The sequence below is a fragment of the Pithys albifrons genome, chromosome 16, assembly GCF_047495875.1.
Source record: "Pithys albifrons albifrons isolate INPA30051 chromosome 16, PitAlb_v1, whole genome shotgun sequence".
In the NCBI taxonomy this organism is placed as follows: Eukaryota; Metazoa; Chordata; class Aves; order Passeriformes; family Thamnophilidae; genus Pithys; species Pithys albifrons.
This window is the reverse complement of record NC_092473.1, coordinates 7,201,772-7,226,769: the sequence shown is the minus strand read 5'-3', so window position 1 is coordinate 7,226,769 and position 24,998 is coordinate 7,201,772. Positions and strand designations below refer to the sequence as shown.

General features: G+C 40.4%; 1 protein-coding gene and 1 long non-coding RNA gene across 3 annotated transcripts in view; one reads left to right on the top strand and one right to left on the bottom strand.

The window, feature by feature from the left end:
* Positions 1-10,526, bottom strand: part of LOC139679254 (uncharacterized) — a 268,799-nt gene extending 258,273 nt beyond the window's left edge. Inside the window, exons 1-4 of the long non-coding RNA XR_011699173.1 lie at positions 10,416-10,526; positions 7,412-7,693; positions 2,772-2,891; positions 1,677-1,779 (exon numbers count right to left, since the gene is read on the bottom strand). This is a non-coding gene — a long non-coding RNA (uncharacterized lncRNA). The remainder of the gene's footprint in view (positions 1-1,676; positions 1,780-2,771; positions 2,892-7,411; positions 7,694-10,415) is intronic.
* ERCC4 (ERCC excision repair 4, endonuclease catalytic subunit) lies at positions 360-16,306 on the top strand. Of its 2 annotated transcripts, XM_071570798.1 has the most exons (11): positions 360-533; positions 2,074-2,254; positions 4,889-5,084; positions 6,405-6,612; positions 7,550-7,730; positions 8,081-8,209; positions 8,780-8,890; positions 10,020-10,611; positions 11,309-11,401; positions 12,085-12,197; positions 13,209-16,306. In XM_071570798.1, exons 1-11 carry the CDS (start codon positions 360-362, stop codon positions 13,940-13,942), a joined length of 2,712 nt encoding a protein of 903 aa, XP_071426899.1. In that variant the 3' UTR covers positions 13,943-16,306. The 2 variants fall into 2 exon arrangements, with proteins under 2 accessions (XP_071426899.1, XP_071426900.1); XM_071570799.1 differs by lacking the exon at positions 8,780-8,890.
* Positions 16,307-24,998: the final 8,692 nt, after the last annotated feature.

Genomic DNA, 24,998 nt, shown 5'->3' with positions numbered 1-24,998 from the left:
TATCCCCGTTCTCCCTGCTGTCCCTGTTTTTCCTCCTGTCCCTGTTATTCCCGTTCTCCCTGCTGCCCCTGCTCTCCCTCCCGTCCCCGCCGTCCCTCCCCTCCCCGCTGTCCCCGCTGTCCCTTCCCACCCCGCAGTCCCTGCTGTCCCTCCCCTCCCCGCTGTCTCTCCTGTCCCCGCCGTCCTCGCTGTCCCCGCTGTCCCTGTCCCCGCTCTCCCCGCTCTCCCCGCTGTCCCTGCTGTCTCTCCCCTCCCCGCTGTCCCTGCTGTCCCCGCTGTCCCCGCTCGGGGCGGCGCTGGCGGACCGCAGGGAGGCCCCGGCAGAGGGCGGTGTGGCGGTGAGCGCGCCCAGGGCGGCGATGGCGGCGCTGCTGGAGCACGAGAGCCAGATCTTCCTGGACCTGTTCCACCGCGACGGGCTCGTGGTGTGCGCCCGCGGGCTCGGCATCGACCGGCTGCTGCTGCGCTTCCTGCGCCTCTACTGCGAGCCCGCCAGCCTCGTGCTCGTGCTCAACACCGGCCCCGCCGAGGAGGTGAGCGAGGGTCAGCCCCGGCCCCGAAGCGCGCCGGGCAGGGAGCGGCCCCTGGGCGGCTGTACGGGGATGGGGGTGCGGGGTGGGGATGTGGGGATGGGGGTGCGGAGCGGGTGTACGGAGCGGGGGTGCGGGATGGGTGTGCGGGGTGGCCCCTGGGCCGGGGATGGGGGTGCGGGGATGGGGGTGCGGGACCCGGGGAGGGCAGCGCGGGGACCGGGCTGGGCGCTGTCACAGAATCCCAGAGTGGGTCAGGCTGGAGGGACCACAGTGAGTTATCAGGGTCATCCCGGAGCAAATGTCACGGCATTGTGTCCAGATAGTTCTGGAATATCTACAGTGAAGAGACTGCACACTCTCTCTGGTCTCCGTTCAGTGCTCAGTCACTGCACAATGAAGTTTTTCCTCATGTTCAGGTGGAACTTCCTGAGCATCAGTTCCTGCCCGTTCCTCTCGTCCCACTGCTGGGCACCCCGAGCAGAGCCTGGTCCCCCCTCTGACCCCTCTCTGCAGACACCGAGAGACACTGATGGGGTCCCCTCTCAGCCGTCTTTCCTCAGGGTTTAACAGGCCCAGCTCCCTCAGGACAGTCCCCTCATTCTCTTTGTCACCCTCCCCTGGACCCGCTCCAGGAGCTCCGTGTCTCCTGTCCTGAGCAGCCCAGAACTGGACACAGCGCTCCAGATGTGCCTCCCCAGGGATGAGGAGAGGGGCAGGATCACCTCCCTCTGCCTGCTGGCAATGCTTTTCCTAATGCCCCCCAGGACACCTTGGCCACAAGGGCACTGCTGGCTCAGGGACAGCTGGTTGTCCCCCAGGTCCCGTGGGCAGCTGTCACATCAGGCACACTCGGGATCACATTGCTTGAATTCCTACACCTGCAGCACAATAAAGCCCTAATAACAATAATTAGCTAAAACAAGCATAGATACATAGTTGTAAGTAACCACTGAGCAGAAAAGGATGAAACATGCTGACAGATTTGGCCCTACTTGTACAAAAAGAAAGCTGCTCTTTTTTCCCTGGAACCAGAGGGTTTTCCCACATCAGGGAGGTGAGGCCCTGCGGACTTTTTATAGTGACCATGGGTGAATAATAGCACAGCTGTAGTTTAGAAGATTTAACTTTGTGTATATGACCTACCTGCTGTAGTTGTCTGATGGCAGGTGAGGGCACTAAAAGATGAGCTCTTCCCAATTCTCTCTTCTTAAGACAGTATTAAAATTGCATGTTCTCTGAAAATGACCTATGGAAATAGAAGTAAGTGTAAGCTTCTTTTGAGTGTCAGTTGCTCATACTTCAGTATTTTCTAGCTACTACTGACAATACATAGATTTTTAGATCACCCAGATGAGTTTGAAACTGAACAAAGTATATCAAAGCAGAAAAAATTACAGTAATTCTGACTTCCTTTAACATGTTTTAATTTGTTTTGAACTGCTCCTCAAAATTAATAGAGTAGGTCTAATAAAGGTGGGGTTTGCATCCCTTTAATTAGTTGTCCCAATTATGTCTCGTGCTTTTATTGTATTTGGTTTAGGAGTATTTTATTGATCAGCTGAGGTCAGATGGGGTTGTTCACCTTCCCCGGCGTGTTACCAATGAAATTGCAAATAATACTCGGTACGAGTTTTACACACAAGGAGGAGTCATCTTTGCAACAAGTCGGATCCTGGTGGTGGATTTCCTCACTGACAGAATTCCTGCAAACCTCATTACTGGTAAGAGTTTAATGAAATGGAGGTAAAAGTCTTCTGTTTGAAAATACATAAAGCTTTGTTCTATATGAAGAGTTCTAACCAGTATGGTGGTTGAAGGATTATTCTTTTTTTTTCCTATAAAGACTGAGGAAAAAGGAACAAATTTGTAGTTCTTTCATGTTTTTAATAGTTTTCCTTACTCCAAACTTATTTAATTATACCTTATGTAGTCATACCATTTTAAAATATTCACTTTTTTTATATATACTGGCATGCATTTTTGTGGCAGGAAAATAAATCGGCAGTTAAACAATGTCATTGACATAAGAAACATGAAATTCAGACTGGCTTTTAAAGAACAATAATTAATTGCACTTGGTGAAACAGTGGTCTGTTGGACAATGGCCTATGATTAAATGGTCTGTGATTAAAACTGATTTAGATGTCATGTCTTATCAGCCATGCACACTACTTACTTTTGGCATTAACAAATTACCTCTCAAAAAATACTCATCAAAAATATCAATACCTTACTAACCTCTCTCTTGACACACCTTGGACACTGTCTTTTTCCTCTGATGTTCTCTTCCCCTTCTCCTCCAGCCAGTGTTGTTTTTATGTTCTGTCTAAGCTGGAAACCCTGTTACAGCCTGGAGAGCTGGTAAAAGATATTTGAGCCAGAGATACAAGAATACTGTTATCTAAGGTTAACATCTTAATGATTAAACTTAGCTGGATATTGAATGTTTAGAATTTAAGTTTCTGCTTCAGAAGCTGTATCCTCTTCCTTTTAATTAATGTATAACAAGCTCCACTCTGTAAAACTTTTTGAACAGTTTTATGCCCAAGTCAAAGGACACCAGATTTGTGAATTCTGATATTTATAGGTTAAAAAGAACAGAATATTTTCTGGGCAACCTCTGTTCATTTCTCCCTCTTAACTCCCTCCTCTCTACCTCTCTACCCTGCCAGAAAAGAAAAAAAAACGATGAAAAGAAATACAGCAAAGATTTTAAAATAGTCCTGTCCTAAAGACAGAGCTGTAACAGGGTTTGCATGGCCACCAGAGGTCAGTGCCAGAGCAGCTGTGACAGACCAGCTGCTTCATTTCCAACTTCCCCAGCACCTGGTTCCATGTACCTTATCTGTGTATGAGATTGAACAAAAACAAAACAAAAACTTGCAATAGTGTTTCTTGAGGAGGTTACACAGCAAAAGCACTTCTGTTGTTTATAAAATTAATGTAGAATCACATGTGAATTAACATCTGATAAGCTCATAAATCCATCTAAATGAAGATAAGAAATTATCACTGCAGTAAAGAATTTATTCCTGATGGGTTTAGCCAAGTAGAAATGATGTACTGGACAGCACAGTAAAACCGATACAAGTTGGTTTGATAAAAAGTGGTAATAAAAGGGCTTACAGAGCAGATATGAGCTCACTCCATAAGCAGGTATTTATTGACTAAAAGTAGAAAGGTGTGATGATAAACACACAGTCTTACTGGCCTCTTACAACTTTGGTGTCTCCTGTCATGTCCATTCGGAGTCACATTTTGACAGACTGGAAGTTGTTCAGAAATGAGTACAATCCTTATTATGCCCTGAAAAATCTGCTTCATGGGACAGATCTAACAATGTCTAGTTAGAAAAACAGCTTTTGGGGGTTATTCCATGACTTAATCATGAATGGCTAGCAGTTATATGGAAGTGCTGAGTTGAAGAAACTTGTTACAGATTTAAATGCACTGTAAGTTCATCGGCTTAAGTAGGTACAAGGTAAAGCTTGTGTTGTTTGATTTGCTTCCATTCTAGAGAGGCATTTATGCTCCCACTGGAAGCGTGAACAGAGGAGTTACCACACAGGCCTCACTTCAGGAGGGGGAGAGGGAGAAAATGCAATGTGCTATTTAACACGATTAAGTGTGAGGAAAAAATAAGCCTTGGTTTAACAGGTCTTGGCTAAGTGAACTGTGAATCCCAGAAGTATTTGCCTCAAATGCCTAATTAAATTAAATTAAATTGTTGCTTCATTTCTCTTTACTAAAATGTGCTTGATAAGTCTTTTATTCCTAATACACCCATAGCCCTGAAGAAAACTAGTGGTGTGCTCATACAGTTGATAGTACTTGCTGCCCTTAAATGTGAATGTGACTTACCAGATTGAGGAGAAAAGAAAAATAAATGTTTTCAGAAGTTCCTTGATTGTGTAAGCACTTGAATTGATACCAATGAAACAGACTTGACAAGACTCATTCCAGAACTTCTCTAACAAAAGAATGTAAATATCCCAGACTTAAAACCATCAAACTTGCTTTGTTCTAACAGTATGTTATGTCATGCTTTTCCTCCTTTTAAAAGGCTCAAGTTTAAGTTATGCCTCAGGAGTAAAGAATTTTCTAAGCTAGTAAGTCCTGCCACTCAAGCACAAGATGGATCATTAACCCAGTTCTGTTGTTTGGCAATTCCATGGTACTGAAACTGAGGAATCTCTTGTTTGAACCTCAGAAAGTTTGTTCAACAATCATTTGAGAAGATTTAAATTCCTATAATTGAAATAACATTAGAAGAATCAGACAGTTATGAGAAAGAATCTGTACAAAGTTGGAGCTTTCTCACCTTTTTCTTAACCTGAAAATGTCTCATTTTCCAGGTATTTTGGTGTACAAAGCACACCGAATCATCGAGTCCTGCCAGGAAGCCTTTATCCTGCGGCTCTACCGCCAGAAGAACAAGCAAGGCTTCATTAAAGCTTTCACAGACAATGCAGTTGCATTTAACACTGGCTTTTGCCACGTGGAAAGAGTGATGAAAAACCTCTTTGTCAGTAAGCTTTATCTGTGGCCAAGGTGAGACACTTCTTTGCTTCACTGGAGAATTAAACTTGAAAGGAAGATGAAGGACGTGACAGTGGGTTGCTCAGAAAATGAGGTGTATGCAGTGACACTGCTAATCTCTGTTCCCTCTTACATTCCCAAACAAATTTCATTCAGTTTTTGACAGAAGTGGTATTGAAGATGCTACATTTCTGTAAGTACTTTGAAAATAGACTCAAATTAACTCTATAAGGAGCTGAACCTTATGGTATAACTGTCCTTTTAGCCAACAGAAATCACAGTAAAAAGTGACATTCTTAATAGCTGAAGGAAAGTTTCAGTTACTAAACTGAATATTTAAGTCATGAAGTAACAGGAATACAGCCTCTCAGTTCTGCCATTCTTGCAGGTATTTATTTCCAGCTGTGATGGAACTCCATGGATCTCTTTCTACACGTCAGATATTTTTAATCTTCTTCTACATATATGTTGTGTATGAAGAATATTTCTTGATGACTGATAAAAACGAAATTGCCCAGGTTGTGGCACATGTTAAGTCTTTCAGGAGCAGAGCCACAAATGGAATGGAACCCTTTATCTGCTGACCCATTCAGTGCTCTTGCCTTGGGCAGGAGCTCTGCCCGTTTGTTCCAGGCTAGAATGTGATTCACTCCACTTTAATGAACTGTCACTCTTTTTTAACAGTCTTTCTTCCAATATCCCAGGGAAGTAGAAGTGGACTTAACTAGGGCAGGTTGCATATAAGCTCTCTAAATTTTTTTTCTTGGCTTCCAAACGGTGGAAAGGGCGGGGGGTGCAGCGTGCAGGAAGGGAGGTGCTCATGGAGCTCAGAGGGCAGCAGCCATGCGGCTCTGTGAGCTGAGTCTCGTCCTGTTGGGGACAGGCAGACACGTATCCGTGCCTGTGGCTGCAGGGGCCGTTCCAACAAGCTCTGCAAGCTGGGAATGGCACAGGATCTGCTGGTGCTGCCCTGGGACTTCACAGGAGTCATGAACCTGTTCCAGTGTCCCCGTGACAAGATTTTTTGGGTTTACTTTAAGATTTGCTATGTGTAATGATGATGCAGAGTCTAGTGCAGTGATTTTCTGTGGATCATTCACCACTCTGTGGGCTTACATGACTGGATGACTACAGTCATCACTGTGGAACAGATGGTTTTCTGAGGCTGTTCCTAAGATTGCAGCCTTCACATCAGTAGAATCTGATTTGTTTTGGAATTAACTTACTTGTTTACATTTATAACAATCGTAATTGTAGTTTATACAAACTTTTTGAGTAATGTGAGTCAAAAAAACTTTCCATGTAAATCTTAATAAGCTGTTTTCCTCTTAGATTTCATATAGCAGTGAACTCATTTTTAGAGAAGCATAAACCTGAAGTGGTGGAAATACATGTGGCAATGACCCCTGCCATGCTTGCAATCCAGACTTCAATCCTGGACATTTTGAATGCATGTCTGAGAGAACTCAAACGTTATAACCCAGTTCTTGAAGTAGAAGATCTCTCTTTAGAAAATGCTATTGGCAAACCTTTCGACAAGGTAACCACTTTGATTGTTTTGCAGTGTCTAAATAATGGGATGTAGATCTTCCAGCTGCCAGGCAGATAGAAATATTCTTTGTAAAGTAAATAACCTTCAGCAGCTGAGTGTTCTCCCATGGCATGTTTATTACTGGTACAATAATAGTGATGTGACAATTGCCAGTAGGGTTTTTGTTCTTTCTGCATTTCCCAAGTTGCTGCAGTGAGAACATCTTGATTTGTGGTTTTCTTACCTATTTGTGTTCTTTATTTTCTGTAGTAGAAGCACTGTATATAATAGATAATATGCACATGCATGCATCTGTTGTGTCTTTAATCATTATATATGTCAATAATTGTTGCAGATGTGCAATGTTTGGCATACATACGCTTTCTGTAGGGTGAGACCATGAACTTCAACCAACATAGTGAAACACAGTTATTTTTTAACTTATTTATCTTGATATAAGGCTTTCTGAACTTTAAATATTTAGAGGTTTTTTCCTTAAGCTCTATAGTTGCACATCTGCATGATACCAATCTTACTTTGGAAATTAAATGACATTATTTAAATGACATAATGGTTTTTGCTTTACCCAAGTAACAGACACTAGATACTAAATACAACAGGCCAGTGCCAGTAAAATAAGGGGGTGCAGTTATTTTACCAGTATTTTATTATTAGGTGGAAAGGAAAAATGTACTGAAAGCATTAATAGATATACATCTGCTAATTGCTGAAATATTTTATATAAGGGCATCTATATTATGTTAACTTAGCTAAAAAATGGTAACTTATGTAAAAACAAATACCTTACCACCAGATCTTTAATTTGGTATCTTTAATAGCTTCAGGAAATTAGTGGCATCCCCTATAAAGAAAAAAAAAGTGCATTCTTAGCATGGTTAGTGTACTATATATTTGCCATCCTGAACTTCCCATGTTATGTTTCTAGACAATACGTCACTATTTAGATCCTCTCTGGCATCAGCTTGGAGCTAAGACAAAATCTTTGGTCCAGGATTTGAAGATTCTCCGTACTTTGCTCCTGTATCTAACTCAGTATGATTGTGTCACCTTCCTGAATCTTCTGGAGTCCCTGAAAGCAAGTGAAAAAGCTTTTGGTGAGAATTCAGGTAAACACTGAAGAACCATACAAGTTAATGCATGAAACAGTGAAATGTTGATATTTTTAATTAGCATTCCCAAACATATGAAGGTCTAATTAGGTTTTACATAACCAGCCATAAGGACGTAGGTTTTTATTGACAGATAATGCTTTCATCTTCCCACTTAACTGCTGTTACTTAACAGTGTGAGATTTGCATCACATTTGTCTCTCATTAAGCTGGTCATAACACAGCAAGCAGGTAGCACAGGTATTCCAGGTGAGAGATGTGGGGCTTGTGCTGCAGAGGGTTGGAACACAAACCCATTGCAGACAGCAAGGTACTCCCCTCCTGCTTCCTTCTCCTTTCCTCCCCAGGCTGGCTCTTCCTTGACGCCAGTACCTCGATGTTTGTGAACGCTCGAGCTCGAGTTTATCGCATTGCAGAGGAGAAACCGCATCAGAAAGGCAAAGTCTCTGAGAAACGTGATGTGAAGAAGGAAACTGGTACTGATCAGTCCTAATTCTAAATTTGGGAGTGTCACACGATTTCAAGTGCTTTGCATGTTATTACTGGTGCTCTGGTTCCCTGCATGAACTTACACAGCTCAGGATCTCAGTCTCTTAGCTGGGATAAGATGAGGCATAATCTTAGTTCAAAAAGCATGTAATGAACAACACAGAAGAGTCAAAGAAAAATAAGGGGTTCTCCTAAGCTTGCTCAGCTGATCACTGGGAGAGCTTTTTATGGAATTGTTCTTGCATTACATCGGTGTTTAGCTTATCATTATTATTTTATATGAACATGTGGTTACTTTTATTAAAAAATTATACCTGGGACTTTCAGAATTGAAGAATGAGTGAATATTTCAACTTTTTTGCTTCACTAAAACACTTATCCCCATTTTTAAACGTAAGAGTGTTCTCCAACCCAGTCACATAACACATTGCATATGTAGGCTGTTGAATATCATATTTGCCAACAGCCATCAAGCTATTGACACCTAACCACTAATTGAAAGTCTGAAGGATATTTTGGCTGGAAGAGCTGCTATGTTCAATCTTACTTTGTTTCAGAACTAAAACGCGAACTGGTTCTAGAAAGTAACCCAAAATGGGAAGCTTTGAGAGAAGTACTGAAAGAGATTGAAAATGAGAACAAGAACAGTTATGACCTTGGTGGTCCAGGTGAGAGAATATAAATGATGAAAGTTTTCACAGCACAGCTGGTTAGTGCTTCTGCTTTGGAGAGAGGGAAAACCTAACTCTTTACTGTAGTTTTATAAAACAGCTAGTTTAAATTTAATAATTTGTGAACTTCAGGAGTTTATGTTTATTATTTACATAAATTATGTAAAATTAGATAGTTTTACATAAACCCATATTTAGTTCTTGCTCTGAAAGAGAAATGCTGTTGGTTACTATACTGTACTGTTAAGGAAAGAACTTGTCTTGTTCTGAAAAAATATTTTAACTTACATTTCAGTATAATACTGATACCTTAAGTTCCAAACCCAATAAAACTGGTGTGGAAATTTATAATAATCATTCACTCATTTCTGAAATTCAAGTTCAAACAAAAGGGTTTCTATCTTACGCCCTTACTAACTCATACATTCTTCTGCACAAGAAAATTTGTTTCTCCAGGGGATGCATATAAATTGTGTAGAGATTAGAAGGCAGGGTAGAGAGTCTAACTGCTTTGCTGCCTTTCCTATTTTAGAGCTGTTCATCCCCTTAAATTTCAGCAAGTGTTATTTTAGGGAATAGTAAGGGTAAAAAAATGCTCTTTTCTCCCACCCACAGTGTTCTGACTGGATAAGATCTGGCTCACCTAGTGTTGTAGGAGTTTATCTGAGTCAGCTTGTGGAGAATTGTTATTCAAGACCACAAATGTCAATAATACTGTGTGAAATATGTATTTTTTTGGACTTTCTAACACAGCTGACAAAGGCTGAAAATTAGAATGGTCTAAATTAAGTTCTCTCTTATTCCACATCTTAAAAAACAGTCGTTGTGATTATGTTTCAATACATACTATGTTTCTGATGGTCAGAAGGAAAACGTCCCAAATTCTGATGTTGTAAGAATAAGGAATGCTGAACTTCCATTAATCTTCTCTAATCTTCCTTGATACAAAACGCCCATGCAATTTAGATTCTCTCAAAGGTCAGAGCAACTGTGACAACCAAAGAGAAAAGTCTTTGGCAGGCATACTTCGAGGATCAGTAAAACCAATTTGCTCAGGAGATGCCTTGTGGCTGGCTAAGAAGCACAGAATTACAGACTGTAAACATGATGTTGTTTTTGACTGCAGGGCAAGTGCTGATTTGTGCCAGCGATGACCGAGCCTGTGCGCAGCTCAGGGAGTATATTATTGCTGGACCAGAAGCTTTTCTAACAAGACTGTATAACAAAAGCTTTGGAAAGGATGAGAAAGCTGGAGAAATGTGGATTATGGACAGAAAACCCATCAAGTCCAAAGGAAATGCCAAATCAGACCCAGGGCCTCAAGCCAAAAGAGCCAAACTTGCAGCTTCTTCGAAACAAAACAAACACAAGAAGCAACAAGACCGGACTATAATCCAAATGATAGGTAAAACTGAGGAGGAAAAGAGAGAGGAGTTAGAGGTGGAAGATAACAAGGAATTAAGCAGTAGCCAAGAAAGCAGCATTGGGGAGGCCATTCCTGATGATTTTGATGTGAGCTTACCCTCAGATTGTTACTATGGTGTTTTCAAGGACCCGCTCACCGTCATCCACCCGCTGCAGGGCTGTGGGGATCCCTACGCGCTCACCCGGGTCCTGCACGAGGTGGAGCCAAGATACGTTGTGTTATATGATGCAGAACTCACCTTTGTCCGGCAGCTGGAGATCTACAAGGCAAGCAGGCCTGGGAAGCCTTTGAGGCAAGTTCACTTGGTAATTCTAGTCTTAAAAAATGAAAAGTGCACTGTCAGCAGTCAAGGCAGAACATGCAGCCGCTCATTTTCTTGAGCTACCCTTTAGTTCGTGTTTAGCCCTCTTCCTCTTTCAAAAGCAAAATGTCTGGTGTAACCAAAGGAGAATCTTTACTTTCCAGCAAGTATTTAGTCCCTTAACAGCAGAAACATACCTGTTAAAAATAAAACAAAGTTCATTCCATCTTCTTCAAGACCTCTCTCCATGATCTTAGGGGCAGCAGACCATTTTGAGGTGTAGCCTCAATTGAAAACATTTTTTTAGGTAGGGTTTTTATACAATAGGATTCATTTGGATTTAATTACTTTTCACATTTTCTGATGTTGGTCATGCTCAAGACCAGTAATTCAGAAACTATTACAGAAAAACAAGTAAAGAAAAACACAATAAGGAAAATGAGAAGTATTTGCAGTTATGCTTGATTCTAGTATTAGCTGACAGAAAGGTCACCACACTCTGGATAGGTATTTGATACACCCTCACTTTTATGAATAAATTTCACAGATTAATTAAAAATATAGAAAACTTTACAGTTAATACACTGTTGACCAACTTGTCAGGCTACTAATCTTAAATATGTGTTGTGGGTGTTTTTAACTCTATATGTAGTTTTGTGAGATGTTTTTTTCTCTTTTGTGCCTACAGAGTTTATTTCCTCATCTATGGGGGTTCCACAGAAGAGCAGCGCTATCTCACAGCTCTGAGGAAAGAGAAGGAGGCCTTTGAAAAGCTCATTCGGTAGCACAATTAGTCCAACTACCTTTATTAGTAGTGTTTCATGTAACTCCTTTATATGTTTACATGTTAAATAGAGTGAAGTTCTTACCTGTGTGAAGGCTTTAAATAAACTTTTAATTCAATTGCTTTTCAAATATTAAGAGAACTTTCCCACTGAGAATCAACAAAAACTCAAAACCTATTTTATTTATTAATTTTAGGGGGATTTAATATTAAACTTCAGAGGCTAAACAGCACCACTTGGATTTTTCCCTAATTGTGAATTTCATTTTTGTAATTGTGCTTTTGTCTGCAAGTAACATTTCTTGTAAGATATTTACTCAGGCTTTTATAACCTAAGTCAGTTGGGGAAACAAAATAATTATTTCCTTAGCCTGTATGAGACAATATTTTTACTGATATATTATAGTGCTATTACTAGTCATTAATTCCTTTGTTTATTATGCCCTGAGAAGTTTTAAAAATAAACAAAATCAGCTGCTAAAAAGTGCTGATAATTGAAATAGAAATACAACATCTAGCCCAATGAGCAGGAAAGCCTCGTAAACTGCAGTTCTGGTCAGGTCTGCAATTATACTGGACTCTATATAATTTTACACCTGGATGAAGGGTATTAAACTACTTTGATCTACTTGTCTCACATATTTGCAGTTTTTAGTGTGTGTTTGTTTGTGGTTCCTTAGAGAGAAGGCCAGCATGGTTGTTCCTGAAGAAAGAGAGGGAAGAGATGAAACAAACTTAGACCTCATCAGAGACGCTAAACCTGCCGGAGTTGCTGCTGACACTCGCAAAGCAGGTGAGCAGGGCCCGAGGTGAGGCCTCAGCTCTGAGCTCTGCCAAAGGCCCATCACTTTGAGTCCCAGCCAGGGCCCCCAGCACCAAGGTCAGAGACACGTGGCACACTGGCTCTGCAGTCTTCATGGTAAAGAGACATTATTTCCCAGCAACAATGAATTGTGGTTTTCTTTGACAACACAGACTAATGAAGGATTTTACCATGAAGACAGATACCATTTGGATTGTTTCTAGGCAGCTTGTTGGATATGTGACTCTCTAGTGCAGCTTGTAGGGAGAGAAATTAAAACATAGAAACTGAAGTCTACAGATAGTCAGAGGCAGTGTTGTCCTTGAGCTAGTAAATGTTTGGGACTTCTTTTCATCCTGGCAAAATAGACTGCCTGGGTAAACAACTGCAGGTTATGGTTTTGATTACTTTCTTTGCAATAAAACACGCTTTTTCTTTCGCTGCAATTCTAACCACTTTTTTGTTCCTTTCCTCTGACATCTATACTTTGCCTTTATCTTTACAGCTGTGTCCATTTTTCTTTGCTGTCATTTCTGTAATCCTGCTCTCCTTTATCATATGCTCTCTAATATTTTCTTTAATGTCTTTTCTGGCCTTGGTGCTTGCAGTCTCTTCATGTGTCCTTTTGCAGATCTATAGAGGCCAACATGTAACTCCTAGAATAAAATGCCATATTTCTGTGGGAAACAGCTGGAATTTTCCTGGTTCATTTAAATAACTTTCATGTACAGTTTAATGTATTTCATTGTCACATGCACAAAGCTTAACAGCAGGCAGCATGGTAGTTCTATTAAAGTGCAGAGCATGCTCCATAAACTACAGTACATAATTAGGCAACTGAAAATTAAATGAAGCCTGGATTTATTATACTGCTGAATTTGAGGTATAATTGGCAATGTGAAGTCCATCCGTTACAAAAGCACTGGCAGCACACAGGGAAACTACACAACTGGAGCTGGAGGTCACAAGTGTGGGGATAACTGTATGTATTTTGCTCTTCAGGTGGACAGGAACAGAAGGACGTCCAGCAAACTATAATCGTGGACATGCGGGAGTTCCGCAGTGAGCTTCCATCGCTGATCCACCGTCGTGGTATTGACATTGAGCCTGTTACTCTGGAAGTTGGAGATTATATTTTGACTCCTGATATCTGTGTAGAGCGGAAGAGCATCAGCGATCTGATTGGTTCCTTAAACAACGGCAGACTGTATTCCCAGTGCGTTTCCATGTGCCGGTACTATAAGCGGCCGGTTCTCCTGATTGAGTTTGACCCTAACAAATCCTTCTCCTTGATCCCACGAGGCTCTCTACATCAGGAAATTTCTGGTAATGATGTTACTTCTAAACTGACCCTTCTTACGCTGCACTTCCCGAAGCTGCGCATCCTGTGGTGCCCGTCTCCCCACGCCACTGCCGAGCTGTTTGAGGAGCTGAAGCTCAACCATCCGCAGCCCGACGCAGAGACCGCCATGGCCGTCACCGCCGACTCGGAAATCCTGCCCGAGTCCGACAGGTACAACCCTGGCCCGCAGGACTTCCTGCTGAAGATGCCGGGGGTTAATGCCAAGAACTGCCGGGCCCTGATGCACCATGTGAAGAGCATCGCGGAGCTGGTCACGCTGTCCAAGGACGAGCTCGCCAGGATTCTGGGCAATGCTGCCAATGCCTCGCAACTCTTCGACTTCATCCACCTCACCTACACAGAGGCACTGGCCAAAGGCAAAAGCAAAAGGTGACTAATGCCATTGTTCAACACAGAGCACAGATAAGCCCTTCTGGCACAGGACTTTGGCAAATACATGAAATATTTTAATAAATGCCCCCTCTAAGATAACCAGCTCTTTCTGGCTAATGCTGTTCCATCAGTTTTAAAATGTGAGTTAATTATTACTGATGGCAAGTTTCAAAAGGAATAAATATATTTAAGAGAAATGTGAATTATTTTTATTCTCTCTAAAGCACTTTAACTAATTCTGTAATACCACTGAATTAACTAAATGAAGTTTTTCTCCAAGTCCATAAGAATTAAGTGCTACAGGTGTCTTCTTATGAAAGTTATGATGTCTTGTTAAAGCTAAAAATGAGCTTTGATTTGTTTTGATTAGTGTGTGTGACCTGCTGCACAGTACATCACCTTGCTTCTGCCATTTTCAAACTGTCACTCTCTGGAAACTCCCAGTTTTTGACTGACAGTGATGGAGCTCTTTGAAACCCATTGTGGTCTTTGCTCAGGAGTCTGTTTAGAATATACTTGGACTCAATCCTGAATTTTAGAATTATCATCATAAGCCTTTGTCACAGTAAGATACAATTGTCTGCTATGCTCTACGTTCCACTTACTTACTTTACTGCAAGTTATATTTTTTGAAATCCCAAAGTCAGTACAGGTTTGTCTTCCTGGATTTTAGAAAGTGCATTCTGTTGTTCTGGACTGGATAGAGATTCTGAATTCTCACTGTGCCTTACTTATACTTTCAAGGTGCTTTGTTTTTTTAATCAGTTTTGATGGCTCTTTCACATCACTAGAAAATGAAAAACCTGGGGATACCATTGGCACTGTTCTTTTATACCAGAGCATATTTCCTCGTGTAAAATGCAATAGTTGTCTAAGCAAGGTTTTCCAAAACTGATGACAGTTCTTTCAATATTGGCTTCTTTCTGTGTCCACTTGCATTTTAATGTCCCAAATTGTCCATTGTCACCTAGAAGATAAAACATCTAGCATTCTGTGTAGCATAAAAGAGTGAAAAGTTATTCTTTTGATAGTTTGTGAATGTGTTCATTATTAAATTATATATTCTGCACTGAACTTTGATACAACTGTGTAACAAACTGCCATTGCCTAAAGGGCTGGTCCAGTGTCATTCCGTGCTAATGTATATACATTTGCTATTTACAAACCTTTATCTATGACTTGCACATGTATTTATACGATTCTAATGGGAACAACAGATCAAAAGTATCTGCTTCATGAAAGAAAATAAATACTTTTTGTGTTCAGGTTCAGTAAAAACTGTGCTGTGCACTTTCAAGTTTAATGTTTACTGTGCCTTTTAAGTGTGAACTATGAATTGTTAACTTACATTCTAGGGCTGAGCTGTGACAAATTTTCAAAGAGAATTCTGCACATGCAAATTTCAGTATTAAATTCATCCATAATAAGCTTAAAATTTGTTAATTCTCTTGTTTCTCATTCGGCTGTATTGAGATAAAATTTATTTTAATGTGTCATTTATAATCCAGGGTTTCCATCGCCCTATATTCTAATTTATTTAATACAAAAATAAGTCTTTCCGTGAGGCTTTTGCTTATTCAAACAAATATTGTCAGAAGTGATCAGGTTGGAGAATACCTGTAAAGTGGTGCCAAGACAACAGAAAATTGGGGTGAGTTCAAAACTGTCCCGAGTGAGAGGCCTATAGAGCCTGGCTCAGGAGAGGGGAGCTGACCAACCTTTGAGAACAGACACTGGATGTTCCATGAGCTCTGGGTTTGGGTTTGTTCACAGGTACTGCCTCGGCTCTGTCAGGGAGGTTTGGGCCTTTTGCATAGACCTGTATGGGGTGAGAATGAAGGGTACATGAAGAGGTAATAAAGCTGTAGCTTTGTGTTGTATGCTAGATAAAGTTACGTAATGCAATTAAATAATTATTTGCTAAATATTTTGATGAAATTGCCTTTTGCTCTTGTATGTGCAATTTTTGTAAAGCTTTTTTATTTCTCTCTGGAGGATTTGTCTTTTTCTTTAAAAAAACACAAATAACATTGTTGCGTGTTATTATTTCTCCTCTGTGCTTTGGAAATTCACTGTATTAGGTTCAGTTGCCAGTTCTTTGCCCTTCTGGGGCAGGGGGTCTGGACTGTGCCCCAAGGTGGATCAGGTCTTGTGTCCTGAGACCACTTAACTCTGGAATAACCAAGCCAAGGCTCTGCCTGGATGGAGTCACAACACACAGTTGGGTGAACAATTAAACTCCTGGCCTTGAGGTGTTCTTCAGCTCATTTTCAACAGTCATGGAATATTCTATGTCTTGTCACTGCTTGATGTTTCAAGTTTGTGCTTTTTTATTAAAAAAGCAAACAAAACCCTGCTGCCTTCAGTTTGTGAGTGTCTGAGATTCTTTCTTATCCCCAAGCCAAGACTCCATTTCCAGGTCACTCAGTAGTGAAACCTGTGGGGTTCACACACTCTGGGGAATTAAGTTTCTCTCTGCAGCTGGCAAGGAGCCCTTTTGCTGGCCTTGTGGTCCCTATGCAGTCCCAAACCCAAAGCAACTCTACCTTCAAAATTACTTCTTCTGCATGAACATGTAAAGTAGGGCTTTTCTAGTACCAGCTGGATTGATTGCTTTCAAAACTTAAATGTAAACCTGTTGACCAGAAATCCACACTGTTAAAAAATATGCAGCTATACAGTAATAAACAGACCCTCACAAAGCAGAGAAGTTTAAATGAGAGGATTGTTGTGATTGTGAGGCTTTGTCATCTGCAGAGTGACAGTATAACCACAAATAATTTTTAAAAATAAAACCACTTGACTCTAAAGCTTTCATTAGTCTTCCAGAATTCCAATTCTATTACTGTGGAATAGAATGCGAAAGCAAACAACTGCCAAAAAAACAGTTATTAAATGGATCCAATTATATGCCAAACAGCATAAAAAATGTAACTGAAGGTTGTTAAAGAAATTGTCCTGTGTGGGCTTAGAACTGACACTAGTTCAGGCTCCCTAAGCCAGGTGCCAGCATGGTCTGCATCCTTTGATAAGGACCATTGCAGGATAAAGTTCTCCTTATCCCTGACTCCAAGATAACCTGAATTAAATTAATATTCAGTTGATCTGTTTTCTAAAATACATACTTTTAAGAAATGCAAACAGGGTCATAAATCAAGAAGTTCAGAAACCATTCCTCCAGTATTTTGTAACACTTTGTAGTTATAAATCGTTTCATATGTTCATTCTTTCTTGACATAGAATAATTTTGGATCTTTGCAGAATCAGGCTAAGAATAAACCCCTTATGTGCTTCATATGACATTGCTAATATCTGCTGAACTGTGAGGTACCTTCTTGCACTAAAAATAAAAAGCTCACGGATAGTATATGCACTCATTTTTTTAATTTGCAACTTTTTGGCCAAAGTTTCCCATTTTTTTTCTATAGTCATCCTTTCCAAAGCTTCCTCTCAATACTCCAGTACCCAGTTCCACAGTGGGCTGGCAGCCTAGGCAAGAGTAAGACAACTGATAGATGTATCTGTCAAGAATATTTCTCACTTCTTTTTTTTCCAAAAATTTTCACTTGAAATCGAGAGAAATAATATGGGGGAAAGAATTAAACACCAAGACTCTTTCCTCATGTTTATCAATTAAAACTAATTGTGATAACAGCAAGTTTGGTGAGATTAGTAATGTGGAATTGTTACATCCCTTGTAATCTGGAGTTGCTCTTGTTGGTTAATTTTAAATCAAGGTTGAAGTTTAACAAGTGAAAGGTTGTGTGATTCATGTGGTACAGAATGATGCCAAAGCCTCTAAATAATAAAAAAGGACCTCTAAATGTTCCCACTTCCCACCAGCCACTACAAGGGGACCAGAGAAAGTCACCATGACACTTGACCCAGTGTAGCTGAGAGGTAATTCAGAGGTAATTCTGAGTTACTCTCCTCTCCTTGGCTCCAAAGGAAACACTGGCATTGTCCATCAAAAATGACACTAAATAAGAGGCAACTAAGAGGATCACTTTAGCACTATTAACTTCACTTGTATTTTATTCTTAAAATCAGCCAGCCTGTTTGCAGGGGCAATTTGCTCCAAAGGTCTGAGAGAGAGAATGTACACGACTGACTAAATGTTTTGATAAGGTTGTACAAGGAAATATTCAAGTGTTTTAAACTTTCGGTGCCATTTTTTATTTTGAGTACAAAATGTTAGGAGTTCATCTCCCAGGCTTCAATACAAACATGAGGACCATTTTTCCCTTGAGTTTTGATCTGTATTTTGAAAGCTTCTCTGCAATAAAGACATGTTCCCAGTCACAGCCTTGAAAACAGGGAAGAACTGTTCATTCATTAGCTGGGCCAGCCTATACTTAGCTGAGGGATGAATTCTTTAGTTTTACTGAGCTTAGTAAGAGTACCCAGGGCTACTACACTGCAATGGTGATTTGTTGTCTAAACAAAGATGTTGCTGCAATATATCAAAAAGGGCTAATTTTAGTGTGATTTTTCTTTTAAAGCATAGGAAAGTTATCTTGATCCACAACTGCTTCCTACATTTGTTTGCCTTCAAGAATGCTGCCTTAATATTGTGGCAATTTGTGACATCTATTAAGCACATCTAACATTGAGTTCTTTGCAAGAGTGGCTGCTCTGGAGCTTTGTCCAGTGGTGAATATCCAGGGGCTAATATAAAAATTGTGTTGTGCTTCATTTTCATTTTGGTCCCAGACTTGAGGCACATCACACTTGGAAAGCTGACACAGGGGAGAGCGAGCAGGTTGGCAGTTCTTGCAACGTGTAATTCTCAGTTTTGTTTTGGATTTCTTTTTACACAGATTAAAAGCTGTCCAAATACAGACACAATAAAATTGTAATCTGTTTATTTTATAAATTGTTCCCACCCTGGAAAACTTTGAAAGCTTTTTTTATGTGTCACAACATTCTCGGAATCTTGGACATAGCAAAGTTTCAAACTTTCTTGTGGCCTTTATATCTCACAACTCTTTTTACATATTCCAGTAATATGACTGGCAACTTCTCAGGTCCTGCAAAAACCCTTATTCTATGCTTAAGCATTTATATCAGGACTTGGGAGATCTGCAACAGCAAAAATAATAACACTATGGCTCCTACTTTCATCTAAATTTTCTTTAATGAAATCCCCCTCTCTAGCTCTTCCCATTGTCAAGATATGCTTTGTTCCTGCTTCATCTTAAAACTCTGAATGTGAAGTGTTGGGAAGAACTATGGCCTTGAAAATCCATATGTATTTGTGTTAAACTATTACATGATTCTAACTGCTGAATCCCTGTAATCCTCTTGTTTCATTGGCTACAGATACATCTGGAAGTGTGTCAATCCACTCTCCCCACAGCTCACACAGTGTCCTTACAGTGCTTGCAGTCTGACAGCAAGGGGAGCAGACACTCCCAGCAGGAGGTGGCCAAGATATGAATGTTCAGGTCATCTGCAGCCACACCACAACAGCAAAAATCTAGAGATCCCTCAAGAAAAGTCCTGCCACATCAAATACCTAAAACACTTAAGGCAAGTCTGGTGCAAATCTTGTGCCTGAGGCACTCTCTGCACAGTCTTTACGATAGTGAAGATGTCTCAACACAGCCCTGAACTGCAGCAATAAATCTGCTGTACTGTAGTTCATATAACTATTGCAATAAATTAGGGGTTTCAGTACTGGCATTGTACTGCACAGCATTTGCAGACACAAGTCATGACCAAGTTTTTCTTTTTCACTTCAATTTTTACTTGACAGGAGGTTTGAACAATCACATACTAAGTGATCTGAATTTTTTCCACAGAGTGCTATTGATAATAAAATTTAGTGGTTTGGGGTTTTTGACAGCCTCATCAGTTCCTTAGGGGATCCCTGACATATTTCTAGTGGCTAGAATAACTCATGTGTTATTACCCAAACAGAGGAATTTCAGCTCCTACCTACAGGCATCTCTGCCTTTGCTTTCTTTATCAGGCTTACTGTGTAATGTCACCATGGGCACATCACACACAGACACACAGACCCTGCTGCGTTGCGTAACATGAGCCTGCACATCCTCAGTGTCCAAGTCTCTGGAAATGACCCTGGAAAAGTAAGCTAAGCCCATCCCTGTTTCTATATATAAAACTGTTTGTTTAATTGGTGGAGTGCACCAAGAATAAATAATGAGCTAATTCTGAAGATCATTCCCAGAACAGCCAGCTAGGATTGTTTCTGCAAGTCAGAACTTTCTTCTCTCCTTTGTTTGGTTTTTTAATCATATCACTGTCTGAAGGTGAACAGCTTTATCTAAATGCAATTTTAGGAACAGTACAATATTTCAAGAATGAAGTATTCTGCATAAGTGAGGTTTTGGAGTGTTTGTTTACTGAATGTGAAAGTAGTTCAAAGTTCAAGTTCTAAAACTGGATCAAGGATTCTAACCAGATTGGAGATGAAGTTTCTTCCATGCAAAAAATAAAGGAAAAAAGAAAGAAAGGAGGGGGAAAAAAAAACTTTCAAGTAATCTCAATTGATTAGGGAAGATTATCATCAGATACTTTCCAGACCACATTTACCCTGCTTAATAACAGTTAAAAACTAGGAAATTAACTACAAATTTAATCTTAGGGGGGGGAAAAAAGACTTTTAAAAAAGACTTAAACAGGGATAGTAATTTCTCTTTCAACTTCTTCATTAAATCTTTAGCTGTAATATGTTATAAAGGCTTAATAATAATTTTTTAAATATATCCCTTTTCTTATATTTTTCTTTGTATCTTTTAAGGCACTGGTGCTACACTCAGCTCTCCATCTCGGTGTGTGCACTCATAGATGAGGTACAAAGTAGCACACAGAGTTCAGAGTGAAGTAAAAGGCCTGTTCAGCAGCAGAGCTTGCTATGGACTTGCTGGGGATTTCTTGCATTAATACAGCAATTGACCTTTTCAATGACTATGGACATAAGTGGAACTCATTTAACTTGACCCACTGTGGTTGAAAGAATACAACCTCCAGTCAAATACCAACCAGACTCTATGAGGAGAGTACTGTGTCTCTTTGGTAGATTATAAAATTACGAGCTTAATTCTGTCCTGCACTGGGTGATGTATTTATCTCACAAATAGGGAGCCAGAAAAACTAGAGGCAAAGGGATATGCCCAAGCTGACAAAGGAAGTGACAAAGTGTGAATTTGAAACTCACCACTGACTCACAGATCAGTTTACACCTTAAAACTCTTATCTTTCATATCCTTCCACATACCTTTTCAATTCTGATATGCTGTTACTTATTATCAGATTAAGGTAGAAGTCTTCATTTTACTAAGTGTCTATTGATATCCTGAGTAACATACACTGAAGTTTCTCTTGATTCCTTGGACTGATGCCTGGACTCAGCCCAGGCCACAGGCACAACTGTTGTGCCACAGTTTAGTTTGGGACCCAATATGACACCTATCCTATGCCACAAACTCACCAGTAAAACCTGTCTAGAAGCCAGGTTAACCTTACCTTTTGGGTCATCTCTGTGAAGGAGAGAAGATGGGAATTCACTGGTATCATGCAGTCAAGAACCAAGAAGTTACTGTTTTGCTGCTAGACTTTGTCAGTTCGAGTCCTCACCCAAAGAGTGAGTTTTAAATACTACAGAGAAATTCAGGCTGGTAGGCAGGACCCAGTTCAGACCTAAAACATCTGGATTTCTGAGCAGCTGTAATTAGCTTGACCCTTATTTTGAGGGTCACGTTGCTTAAATCAGCAGATTGCAAAATGGGCTCCAGGCCAAATCAGTTATGATCTGGTTTTATTTATCTAAAAGGCTCATGTGGACCTAATTTGCTATTGTGTGTTAAGAAATAATGAGTAAGTAGAAAGGATTATGAACACATGTTTGGTCTGCAGAGGAAGAGAAAATGCAACCATAACTTCAATTTTGAAATGTCTTACTTCATCATAAGCTTAAATTTCAAAGCTGATGTGGGGATTTTGGTGCATAATGCCTCATTTTCAACTAATTGCATCTTAACTGAACATTGAAACCTTCAATTTGGAAGCTCAAATTAGCAGCTATATGATGTTGCCTTTTTCCCAGTTGTGTGTGGATGCCAGCTAGAGGATCTAGGCATCTTACAAGTGCTGCATAAAATAGATTGAAGTAGAAAACAGAACTCTTGAATCAACTTCAGCCAAGGAAGAGGGGAAAGTGTGGGGGAGCAACAGCAAAGCAACCTGGGAAAGAGCAGAAGAGAGGAGCAAGTCTTTTCTGCAGAGGACACCTGTGTCCCACCTCCTACTCTCACATCAACATTTTTGCTTTGTCTCTTTGCCTTTCAGAATATGTAAAAACCTATGCATTCTGTACCAGCTATCTATTAGTTAGCTGTTTAGCAGTTCTTAAAATGTACCTTTGGAGAGTCAAGTTTTTTTCAATGCAGGCAAATAATCCATACACCAGTCTATTTCATTCTAACTGTGACAAGAAAAAAAAAGAAAGAAAGGCAAGAAACTTAACTCAAATGCCAGTAAACAAGATTGTTAGCAAATAAACACTTAATTAGATATTCAATTACAGGCAAATCAGCAGCTTAGATTTGAGCTCTGTTTCATTTTATGATAGTACATTGTAAGAGTAATTGACCTAAGAAGAATTAGTATTTCCCAGACCTTTTTCATTGCTTGTAACAGAATCACAGACTGTGTAAGGTTGGAAGGGACCACAACAGTGGCTCATCTGGTCCCACCTCTCTGCTCCAGCAGAGCCATCCCGGAGCAAATGGCACAGGATTGTGTCTTCAGCGAGGGAGACTCCACACCCTCTCTGGGCAATCTGTTCTGTGCTCGGTCACTGCACAGTGAAGAAGATCTTCCTCATGTTCAGGTGGAACTTCCTGAGCATCAGTTCTTGCCTGTTCCTCTTTTCCCATTGCTGGGCCCCTCCAACCAGAGCCTGGTCCCCCCTCTGACCCCTCCCTGCAGATAACAACAGACACTGGTGGGGTCCCCTCTCAGTTGTGTCTTCTCAAGACTAAACAGGCCCAGTGCTCAAACTTACTCGTGTAACTGTGCTTAGTAACATCTGCTCTGCCTTTCAAGCTATCTGTTAACATGAGGAGAGTAAAAAATATTTGCTAACGCTGAAGGATTTCCCACAGATACCAAAAATTAATTCATTTATATTAAAATAGCATTCAAATATCTAAATAGTTTCCAAACATAGTACACATAGCTGGGGCTCATGGTGACAAGCATTATCACTGCAATGTACTCATATATCAAACTACTTGCTCATTGACCCTATTCCAATTTTTATAACTACAAATCCACCTTAGCTCCCACTTAGTGCTAAGCCACAGAAGCCTAAAAACTTTAATACAGTCCTGCACAATCTACAAGGGAGATTCCTCAATGGAACCAATATTTGATCATAAAAAGCTCACAACACTCTGCACTATGTGTCCATGCCTTCACACCACAAATGGTTCAGAAACTCCATTAGGTACAGACTGGGGGAACCTGGGAATACATCACCTAGGCTCCCCTATGCATCCACCTGCCTGTCCAGTTCCAGAGAAGCAGGATCAGGTCAGCCAGACCCCTGCCCTCCTGCACCAGGGCTACTCATAAGTGCGTTTACTGCAAAGTTATAACCAGCACTTTCATTATGCTACTTTTCATCCTGAATCTCTTAAAACAGAATCATGTAGCAGATATGTGGACAGACTGCACTTCTTCCAGCTGCACTTTTTGGTAACTCTGTAAAGCACACAATCACCTGTCTCTGCTACTCAAGATTATTATATTAGTTGGTAAGAAAAAAAAAACATAAGAAAACCTAAAGATCACTGTATGCATTGTGGTAAATAATTATGGCATGTGATGTAAAGTATATCTTTCTTACAAACCAGGCAGCAAGATGATCTTTCTTTCAGAAGGTTTAAATATTAAATATTCTTTACTTTTATTAGTGCCTATTTATATGTTGGTAAATACTGTTCTACTTTCTTTATAAAAAGGATTGTTTTTTCTGTTTAAATGGGTTTATATGCCCCTGAGGCACACAATGAGGGAGGAAGGAGCTTCAAGGCTTTGAAAACTCAAGACTTCAAACATGTTTTTATGAAGTAATGAGCATAATCAATATATGGTGACAGGCTTTGCAAAACAACTTCTTATAATCTGCTGGTTTATAATCTTATAATCTGCTCGTCCAGATCAATACCTTGAATAATGCACCCTCAAGTTTTCTCATGGCTCCATGTAGAGAAAAACCAGTATCCTTCCTTGAAAGTGTCTTGCTTTAGGGATAACAGGAAACAAAGAAAAATGTTACTGTTCTAAATAATTCACGTCCTATGTTGTGTCAAAACTGCATTTTAAAAGTTGAAATTCACCCAGAGAACAGCACAAACATCCCTGTTGGCATATACCGGTTAAATATGAATGCAAATCACTGCTTCCTTAAGTATTTATGCAAATTAATTTTTCAGTTGGGCATGAGATGTTTATACTTTAAGCCTACCCAGCTGATAAATGACTTGGTCAATATGTCTCAGTTCACAGGAAAAGCATCTGCAGATAAATAAAGGAAACACTACCTACCAATTTATAATAATATATTTTTGCTTCTACCCTATGCATGTTGAAGGATGGCAGTGGCACGTGAATCAAATGGGAACTTTGCAGATTCCCAAATGCCACAGTCTGCCAACATTTCAGTAGCAATACCATCAAATGAATGTTTCAATCTGGAATCTGAGTAATTTTCTAAGGAAATCAAACTTAGACAGAAAAGCCACCCTGTGCAATTATAAAGCATGTAAAAGACATATGAAGGAGTTGCAAAGGAGTAGCTACACCAGGGGGTGGGGGGAACAGTGCTAGGACAGACAGGAGAGTGTGCTTAATGGAACAGCCCCCACAGAAACTGCACAGCCTGAGTGTCCATCCTTCCTTCCCAGGACACCTTTGGGCCCTATTCCATCTGGATCAGTACCTGTTGTGTGCAGCACAGTGGGACAGAGGCCTGGAGAAGCCGGAGCCAGAGCCCTGCAGCTGAATCCCTGCAGCATCAGCGAGAG

Bases quoted from the DNA above. Each gene is read 5' to 3' on its own strand.
- ERCC4 (XM_071570798.1), top strand. From the start codon at position 360: ATGGCGGCGCTGCTGGAGCACGAGAGCCAGATCTTCCTGGACCTGTTC. The intron at 2,255-4,888 runs GTAAGAGTTTAA...CTCATTTTCCAG, and splicing joins TCCTGCAAACCTCATTACTG to GTATTTTGGTGTACAAAGCA. The intron at 11,402-12,084 runs GTAGCACAATTA...GTGGTTCCTTAG, and splicing joins GCCTTTGAAAAGCTCATTCG to AGAGAAGGCCAGCATGGTTG.